The 10,493-nt window shown below is 38.8% G+C and overlaps 1 protein-coding gene across 2 annotated transcripts in view; it reads left to right on the top strand.

Moving 5' to 3' along the window:
* Nucleotides 1–10,493, top strand: part of slc12a2 (solute carrier family 12 member 2) — an 84,968-nt gene that overhangs the window by 65,903 nt on the left and 8,572 nt on the right. The window contains exons 18-22 of one of the 2 annotated variants that reach the window (XM_019862912.1): nt 1,047–1,153; nt 1,357–1,436; nt 4,963–5,106; nt 8,134–8,181; nt 10,358–10,480. In XM_019862912.1, coding sequence (XP_019718471.1) covers nt 1,047–1,153; nt 1,357–1,436; nt 4,963–5,106; nt 8,134–8,181; nt 10,358–10,480 — 502 coding nt within the window. The remainder of the gene's footprint in view (nt 1–1,046; nt 1,154–1,356; nt 1,437–4,962; nt 5,107–8,133; nt 8,182–10,357; nt 10,481–10,493) is intronic. The other variant, XM_019862917.1, reaches the window with a different exon arrangement.

The following is a 10,493-nucleotide window of genomic DNA, read 5'->3' as shown; positions in this document are numbered from 1 at the left end:
CCCCCCGCCATTTCCAGCTACACCCCTCGCGGTCTACTTGGGACCAGTCCGCGGACTACGGGTCAACCATGATCGCTAGGTTGGGCAACCCTGCTTTACAGCATAAGTGTCAAAGTCTGGTCCTCAGGGGCCTCTTTCCTGCATGTTTTCCATCTCCCCCTGCTGCACCAACCCTGATTCGAATGATCAGCTCATCAGCAAGCTCTGCAGGAGCCTGATAAGGATCCTGATCATTTGAGTCAGGTGTGTTGGAGAAAGGAGAGATGGAAAACATGCAGGATAATGACTGAATCAAGTTCAATCTGTCTCTTACTTATAATTGAAGTTGTTGGTTCCTTTATCTCACACATTTGAGCGAGGGGGTGGGGGGGTTGTTATTTACCTGACATGTTTCAGCGGAATAAGAAATAAATTGAAACATGACACATGTACCTGTGGTCTTAAGTGCTTTGGAGCAGTCCCTCTGCAGCCCTGGCCGACTTTCCGTCAGTGTTTGATTATGCTTCTTTTTCACACGCCTTACAGAAAAATTCCTCACCCTGTCAAATACAGGGGAAGTTACCAAACCACTAAGGTTTGATTGGAGGTTTTATGTCGCGATTAAAAAGTTTTTCCACTGTGTGTTATTCTTCAACACGAGAGGTCGTCATTCATAAGTTTTACGTGACTTAGGAGCAATGTAGTTTGTTATGCGACACAATATTTGCATTTTTATCCATTCTAGGATTGCAATTGGAGTGCCAAATAGGTAACGCCTGCTAGCTTGCCACCAGCAGCAGATGTAAACAATGCGCCATTTTTTACGTCGATATAATTTTGCGTCACTTTGTACAATTATATTATTACAAAGAGATTCAGTCAAGGAAAGGTTAAACTGTTTTTTGGATTGATTTAAAAAGGCAAGATTGAAGCTTATCCCTTCATAAAATATCAATGACTTGTGTGCTCCAGGGAGGAACCTTGTACATTGAAATGGCAGATATTACCACTTTACATGATGCTACTTTTGTTGATTTTTTTAAACCTGATATCTCTTCCCCCTTTAGGCTGCAGGGTTGGGCCGCCTAAAGCCCAACATTCTTGTACTTGGCTTCAAAAATGATTGGAGAGATGGTGACATGATGAATGTGGAGACATACATGAGTATGATCCAGTAAGTTTGAGCCATTTTACTCATCATATAAATAATAATCCCTCACCCAAGTAGGCCTAAATGTGTTCAGTGTGATTTTAATGTATCCTTCAATATTAGTTTTTTTTTCTTAAAAATTAGACTAAAACTTGTCATATTTAATTCTGCTGATTGATTTGAGTTTGGCGATTTGATGGCCTGTTTTGTTTTTATCCCTTTCTCAGTGATGCTTTCGACTTTCAGTATGGTGCTGTTATTTTGAGATTGAAAGAAGGATTGGATGTGTCGCATATCCATGGACAAGGTATGTTGCGAAATGTTTTTGTTCTCGACCAAAATTTTCAGGCATCCTGGTGGATTAAATCAAGTTAAAGACACTGTCAAATTAATTTGGCGATTTGATTATACAGTCATACTTTGGTTTTCGACCATAATCCGTTCCAGAAGGCTGTTCGAAAACCAATTTGTTCGAAAACTGAAACCATTTTTTCCATTATAGTCAATGTAATAAATTTTCATCCGTTCCAAATCTAGAAAACAACTTTTTTTTAAAGCATTTTTTACTATTTTACACCATAAACTGTATGCACATTTAATAATAGAGCAGGTAATATGTAAAATTCTGTACAAACAAACTGTACAAACATTTTGTATGTTTTATTTTTTACCAATTTTAACATAAACATTAACATTGTAACATAAAAATTCAAGTAACATCTCTCTCTCCATCTCTCTCTCTCTCTCTCTCTCTCTCTCTCTCTCTCTCTCTCTCTCTCTCTCTCTCTCTCTCTCACATCGGGACAATTGTAAATTATATTATTTTACACCTTGAACTAATAAACATAAACGAATATTTGTGACCTTTGTTTGCTAAACACACGAGATCCTTTAGCCACATCAGTGATTTAAGATGGTGTTTCTTTTTTAGGATGCTGCCGATCTCCTTAGCCAATGCAGACACATGTACAACTGATTCATATTTCGCGATCAATTCTTTCTTAAATTCAATGATTTTGCGCACTATTTTCCTCTTTTTTTCACCAGCTTTACAACTTCCACTTTTTTCTTTGGTGCCATGATTAGGGGCTGATACACAATGCAGAAATAACAGTCCGATTTGCGTCGATGTCAGCAAACACGATGCTTTTTAAAAAAAAAAAAAAAATCTTCATTGAACACATCCGCTGATGTTGGACGCTCTTTTTTTTTTAAAATCTTTATTGAACACGTCTGCTCACAATGGAACGCTACACAAGGAAGCGTCACTTCCTCGTCTGCCCGAGGAAGCGTCACTTCTTCGTGTAAGGAAGGCGAGAGGAGTCGAGTGGCGCATTCAAGTGCGCTGAGTTTGGTTGAGAACCGATTTTCGGTCGTAATCCGAGGCATAAAAAAACTCTAAATTTTTGGTCGAAAACCGATTTGGTTGAGAACAGAGACGTTCGAAAACCGAGGTTTGACTGTACATACAATTCATACTCTGTAATGCATGTTTGCAAAGAAGTAGTGAAAATGTGGAATGACTGTGATGTGGGAGGGAAAGGTTTTTTTTCTCTCTCTCTCTCTCTCTCTCTCTCTCTCTCTCTCTCTCGCTAAGCACGTATTGCAGTCCACAAAGTCTTTTTTCCGTTTGTTCGTCGTCAAATCAACTGTTATTACAACGCGATAATGCCACGTGGCAAGTGGCAGTGCTGCAAGTACCGTTAGCATCCAAATCCTATATAGTATAGTTTTTTTGGAGGGGGGCTGGGGTGGATGGTTGGGAACCAATGCTGTAGCCTCTACTTCTGTGAAGTAAAAATTAATAACAAAAATAGTTTGATATTACAGTACTGGTTGACTCTAACCCTCTGTTAAATTCATAGTAAGGTTCATAAAAAGTAAAAATTTTGCTCAAGATTTTGGGGTGGCCAGTGGACCCACTGAATGAAGCATGTTTGTTTGAAAACAAGAACGTGAGTGCTTCCTATCCTCTCCTGCATTGCCACCCAGTATAGAACGCAAGTACTGTAATACAATGCAGGCAAATAACATGGGGCGTATCAAATGTTCATTTTAGTCGATGCTACTGGCAGCTAAAATAATGGATGACTGTAATTTGAACACCCCTGATTTAAACCACACAAACCTTTTGGATACTGCCCCCTAAAAGAATCAGAATCTAGCATTGTTTGGAACCAGAATTGAAACAAGGAACCGGATATGAAACTGCAATTGTTCAAATTTAAACAATGCCCAACCCTAATCATTGGTTTATTACTAGTATGCAATATACAATCAAATGTATTGTCATGTATGTTACACATACGTACAGCACATTTGACAATGAAGTTGTATTCAATTCAATTCAATGTAGTGATTGCCACATGCTGACTATTACGTACCCTTGTGTTTAATCAATAGTTCAAGTTCCTTGAAGTGTATGACATAACCAAGCTGACTAGCAGCTCAGTCCAGATGAGCGCTTCCCAGCCAATCCCATCATGGAGGAAACAAATGTGAGATCCAACGAAGGCGGCACAAATGTGGTTGTGTGTGTGTGTGTGTGGTTGTGTGTGTGTGTGTGTGCGTGTGTGTGTGTGTGTGTGTGTGTGTGTGTGTGTGTGTGTGTGTGTGTGTTAATTGTGGTGTGTGTGTGTATGCATCAAAGCGTCCTCGGCTGGTGCGCCAAGCATATCGTCTCGTTGCCATGGAGACAACCTTGGCCATCTCAGTCCAGGACACAAGTTGGAGGCTGGATGAGATAAGAGGACACTAGCATCCAAAGCAATAATCTTTATCCGGGGGGAAAGTCGAGATAAGTAATGTTTTGGGACCGGGCCGACAACAATTTGGTTGACCTCGACTCCTTAAGCCTGTAACTCTCAGTGGGGCTTCGGTTCGCCATATTGTCAATCAACTGCTCATTGGTGGTTGCCATTTTGTGCAGGAACTCAAAAAGGCTGAGTGTTGATTGCAGCCTTTTCTATCCTAATGAAGCTGCTGTCATCTGCTGAATTATGCAATAGATCAGGGAACTGCCACTTCCAAATAGCAGCATGCCCATTCTCAGAAATCCAATCATGTAGATGTCCTTCACATCCTCTATGGACAAAATTGTTTGGCACACCTTTTTCTTCCAATTGCCCAAGTAATCTACGGTCCACCAAGTGGCAAATGTCCCAGAGAGGCAAGAAGCAACCCTCTTCTCGTTAAGAAAATGTTGATTGATTCGAGCGCCCAGCTGATCAATTCCATGGTTAGTTTTTTGGGGGGGGTAAAGTACAGTAGGAAGCTAGGATGATCGTGGAGACAGAGGATGGTTGGAGGAAGAGGATGAAGTAGGCAAAGCAGGGAGATGAGGGTCTGAGAGGGAGCAAAGCAAAAAGTGTCCACCTCTGTCGACTGCCAAGCAAATATATCTTCTCGGCTCAAACATACAGGGATGTGCAGGCAACATATTTGATTGAAAGTTCAAAGTTTAAAAGAACTTATGGTTTGATTCAATATCGTGCGGCTCTGTTCGAGAGGTTATGATGCAATGACTTTTTTTGTTCTCATTTTACATATATTTGAATGAAATTGTCAGGACTGAAAATGTTCCACTTCCTTCTCAGATGGAACTCTCCAAAAAAAACGATTGGAAACATATCTCAATATATTTCAAAATAGAACAATTTGGTTCAATTCGATGCCCGCGCCTCTTTTAAATTTAAAAAAAAAAAAAAGATTTTCCATTTGTGAATTCCCAAATTCAAATTTGGCCATCTTGTTCACACGTGTCAGTTTTATGACATTTTCACTTTACGGCGACTTTTAATCCATTGAACGTCTTTTTCCTCCATTTCTTGCAGACGACTTGCTCTCATCCCAAGAGAAGTCCTCTGGAATGAAAGATGTGATTGTGTCCATTGACACCAGCAAAGACTCTGATGTGGATTCATCAAAGCCGTCTTCCAAAGCTACAAGCCTACAAAACAGTCCAGCTATACAAAAGGGTAAGAAAATTCATGGAAATGTTGACTGCACTTGTTCAGATGGACTTTTTTACAGTTTACTTCGGCAGAAGCCTGGTGATGTCTTGTTTAATTTATGGACTCATTTAAAACTCTTAGAAGAAATGGCTTTCAATTCTTTTTAATTTATTCAATGCATATAATGAGACTGGTCAATAGGTTTGAAAGCTACCAATTTTGTTAACGCAGTGACAATAGCCCTTGTGGAACACCAGTGATTAAACATGTTGTCAGTCCTTTTTACACACTGTTTTCCACAATCAGAATTGTGCTGGTTTATTTATAGCCGTAGTCAGTGGTCTGTCGATGTTTATTGTTTTTATTTTTCTGACTCAGAGGGTGAGGGGTTTTTGGTCAAATGTTATGAGCTTGGCTATATCGACTGTAGCTAAGTTGGTTCATAGATCACTGTCAAAAAAAAAAGTGATTTGGTATGTAGATTTGTCACAAGCTGATCAAGGTCAAGAAATTGCGCGTGTAATTTTTCAGCTGATCAGTATTGGGTGAAAAAGTTTTTTTAGATGTTGTTTTTCTTTTTTCTTTTTTTTTTTGGTCACAAAGTGGTAAGGCAAACAAAAATTCCAAATGAGGTACAAGCAACGATAATACATTCTCTAATTCTAAGAAATTGCCAAATAAATAGCAGTTTAGGCTCACAGTTGTTTTTCCTTTTGCTGCTTAGCTCTCAGTGCCCAGTCCAGGAACGAGTAATGTGTGGAACAACACTGAAATATGAATATACAAGATCTCTATGTTTTAAAACACGATTCTCAAATCAAAATATCAATACTTTTAACACTTTAGTGATACAAGCAGTAATGTACAGCACTGGTCTCCAACCCCCGGACCGGAACCGGGCCACTACACATTTTGTACAGGGTCACACAGTGGGATAGACAATTATTAGTATTATTCATTTCTTTTTATATATACATCACCGCTCCTCAACCCCCACCCCATTGATTACCTTCCATAGGGCAATATAAGATGGGCTGGTTGATCATATGATTTGAGAATCCTGATATTACGGTGACCAGCCGTGAGCAGTTACTCCATCCAACACTGAAGGAGGAAACTCTTAGTTTGTAGTTTGCAATATACTGCATCTTTAGTGACAACAGTTCTGGAACTTTTTGACGCAGCTTTTAGTGTGTTTGTTTTGCTCTCTTTCTTCCTATTACATAGGTTTGCCACTTTCCTTGATCCCCTCAAATAAAATGAATAACAAGTGGCAGTTAAAGTAACAACCTCATTTAATTTAACCTTATACTAGATTTTTTTTTCTTTTCAAAAAACATTTTCATGGTTTATAGTTTGAAAACATTCACCGTATTCAAAGTTTTTTTTTTTTTTGTCTTTGTTTTTTGAAAGTAGTATTTAAGCCTGACCTCTCCCTGTCAGCCATTTTTGAAATTATGTCATGAATGTACATCAGAATCAGAGAGCAGCGATCTGTTGTCAGCGATGAGCTCCTCCATTCAGCCTTTTCAATTAGAACCAGAGCGTGGCCAAAGACATGACAAAGCCTGTGATAAAATGTAAAGCCGATGTCATGTTTACCGAAGTAATTGTTGTCCATGACTCGGACACCCATGTCTCTGTCTGAGTGGATGCATCTGTCATCTGTCAAGCGGCGAACATTGTAAGCCTACAGATGTCAGGCTGCTCTAATGGCATTTAGCATTGTTCGTTTCCTCCGTTGCAAATTTGGTGGCCGAGGTGCATCGGCAGCTGCAGCTACTCAAGAAACAGAGTTTTCCAGGTACATGTCGAACACCCTCTGTCTTTCATGTCTTTTCTGCGTCACTTGTGGGAATTTAGCCCTCTTCTCAAGCAATATGGTAGGCACTGCATTTGGTTTTAACTGTCTTTTATAGCCAGACACACCAGTGAGCTCTTTCATGATCTCAGGGCGATGAAAAGTCTGAAATTGGTCTGGGTCAAAGTAACAAGAGCACAATGGAAGGAGGGACTCTGGAAGCTTGTGTACAGATGGGAAAAGTGTGTGACAGTGCTGGGAGACTATGTTGAAAAAAAAAAAAAAAGCTTCTATTATCTGTATTAGAAGTCCTTCTACCGAGAAATTCACCTTATTTATTGAATGGCCCTGGTATTACCTCTATACGTTTTTTTTTTTGTTTTGTTTTTTTGCATGTTCTCATTTATTTATTCATGTATTTATTTGCTTGCTGTTTAAAATCTAACTGAACATGACTCGATACCTCTTTTTCATATCTGATACCAATACTGAAGCCTCAAGGATCGACTGATACCGATCTGATTCTTTTTGCCACTCTAAAAGTTATTACATGGATATAATTTGCTTTGTACTGAAACCTCAAAAGACTACATCCGTTGTCCAGCAACTGTTTTAAAAACAGTTCAGTTCGACTGTGCTAGTTTGGTTCACGTCTTGTGCGCGTGCGACTCTATCTTGTGTTTTTAGTGAGATGCAGCAGTGTACAGTATTGATAATACTCAAGAAGCTCACCATCGTTTGGCTAAGAATGTCTACGGTGCTCTTTCTGCATAATTTCATTACTAGTTTATGTTCTATGAGTTCTGAAACCATTCATGATCCCCATCAGAATTTGAAAAGAGTGGCACAAGATATGTTTCGAGTGGCAAATGATTGATCAGTACCTGAGCACGAAAAGTGGTGGTGGGAGAGACAATGCATGAATCAGATGAACAACAAAATCTGATTTATTGCATAAAAGGACAGACACGTTGTAATGTCGTCTTGTTCATCGTTTGAGATTTCACTTACCTCATTTTGACAACTTTTTTTTTCTTTTTTTTTTTTTAAATGATTTCATTACATCCTGAGTCATGTTATTTTTCCACACGTCAAAATGTATATTAATAATTATATTTCATTTGCATGTTTCCATTGTTTATGGAAGTCTCTGAGGCAACTCTGGTCTTCAGGCACAATATCTCTTATAGCAATCGAATCCACTTTGGAAATGAGTTACATTTTCTCTCCTTTTGTCTTACATTTCCCAGATGATGAAGATGATGGCAAAGCTACAGCCCAGCCCCTGTTGAAAAAAGGCAGGATATCCACTTAAATGAGTGGCCATATGTCTTTGTCTCGCAGCGTAATGCTTTCCTATCTCCATTTCTACTCTTTTGCTTCCTTTGTATGAAACCAATATTTTCCTTCAGCTGTCTTTTAACAATTACGATTAGTTAAACTCCTACAGTGATACCTTGACTTACAAATTTAATGTGTTCAATGATCAGGCAAATAACTCACTTCACTTTTATATCGGATCAGTTTTCCACTTTGAAATTAAATGAAATTCCATGAATCCTTTCCAGACTCCACCACAGAATGTATTTTATGATCGGAAATTGGATGCATGGATATATTACACAAAGAAAAAGATCTTTATCATCTATGAATATAAAGAGACTCGAAAGACATAAACTGTCTTAAATGGCTTAAGGTAAACCGGAAGACCCAATGCTTTAGTTTAAGCGCTGTGCCTTTAACTGGGGTGAGGGCTGGTGAGTGACTCTCTGTGAGCCTCTGGATGTAAATTTGACCTCTACTGTATTTTTGGGACACTCATAAGTCAAGGTATCATTGTGCAGTTGATAGAATAGGGTGTATAGGAACCAGGCCGGCCTGCGAATAGGAAAAATCTGCGTCTGACTGACGCTCATTGATTTATTTATTTATTTTTCAGCTATGGCCCCAACTCTTTCAAAATAAATTGCTTGAAAAAATTCAGTTTACGTTTTCCATGAAAAACAGGGCGGTAGTGGTGGAATTGAGGGAAGAAATGGGGAAAGAAACAAAAAAACACTTTAAAAAGAAATTTGAAAAAAAAAATTCTGTGAATAAGTTAACCCGCATGTGTCAAGCCGCGACTATGTGTGGGGTCAAATGTTTCCGTTCGGGCTCTCTGCTGTCTTTCGTGATTGTTTGTTGTTTCTGCTTGACAAACTGGCTGATACGTGTTCCTTTCCTGCTATCCAAATACAAGCTCAAGACCATTTGCTCAATCTGCCTGTTGTAGTGCCTAAAACCTAACCCAATTTTCTGTCCCATTTGTTACTTCCAAATATCTTCAGTCTGCTGCTTCTCTTCTCTGCAATTGACGCATTGTTTTAACGTGCACTGCTGAGGATGAAAATGTCTCCTGTTTGTGTGTGCAGTTGTGTCCAGCCAAATAGACTAGCCAAGAGTGCTTCAAAGCTTGAAAGTTGTTTATTGTTGTTGATTGTTGATATTTCTTCAGTATTGATGCAATATCTGTTCTATATTTTGCTGCTTGGATTTTCAATATTGTAGACTATTAGACATTTGCTGAGCAAAGACAGATTCAAATGTTTACCTTTTTTTCGGACTATAAGTGGCTCCTGAGTATAAGTCGCACCAGCCATAAAATGCAAAATAAAGAAGAAAAAAACATGTAAATCACAACACCATGAACAGCCATGTCATCTTGAAAGGCAACTTAAAATAAAAATAAAATAAAGAGGAGGTTGAATAAATATACGATATGCTAACGTTACATGACGCATAAAAAACGAACTGACAACCTGCCAGGTATGTTCACGTAACATATTAAGAGTTATTCAGATAACTATAGCATAAAGAACATGCTAACAATTTTACCAAACCATTAGTGTTACTCCAAATCACTAAATCCATTTAAACCTTCATCCCCCTTCTGTCACTTTAAGAATTCCGCCAACTCCAGAGCTAGAAGATGCGACGCTTCCTCTTCTACGTCGCTGACGTCAGACTCATCGTTGGTTGTTTTTATCAGTTTCCGCCAATGTGGAAAGTATCAACATAGGCCAAGAGCACCCTCTTGCGGTGTAATGTGAAAATAACATGTGAAATGAAATAATGCATTAATCATTACCCCCGGCCTAATGAATGAAAAAAAAAACTGTCATTTATAATCCGGAAAATATGGTAATTTTACTGCTCAGATGCATTTTTTTTTATTCATTTTCATGCGATCATTTGGCTATTTCTGGGACATTCTTTTGACCAAAGTTATTACAATCAAATCATAGAATATACCAAGTTAATCCATGTTTTAGTTGTTCGCACTGCACATTTCATTGTGTTTGGTTTGAGTTGAAAACCAGCCCGAGATAACGATGATTATGTAAAATCTATTGTCTTAAAAATTAACATTTTTGTTTGTTTGTTTTCTTTCTTTGTGCTGTCCTGTACATGCATGTCTGGCAACCGTCCCTGCAGATAAGAAGAACATGACAGTACCACTGAACGTGTCTGACCAGAGATTGTTGGAGGCCAGCCAGCAGTTCCAGAAGAAACAAGGGAAAGGCACAGTTGATGTCTGGTGGCTGTTTGATGATGGAGGTGAGGCTTGAAA

The sequence above is a fragment of the Hippocampus comes genome, unplaced genomic scaffold (assembly GCF_001891065.2).
Source record: "Hippocampus comes isolate QL1 unplaced genomic scaffold, H_comes_QL1_v1.1 scaffold223, whole genome shotgun sequence".
NCBI lineage: Eukaryota > Metazoa > Chordata > Actinopteri > Syngnathiformes > Syngnathidae > Hippocampus > Hippocampus comes.
Note: the sequence above shows the minus strand (reverse complement) of the source record. Positions and strands in the feature narration are given on the sequence as shown.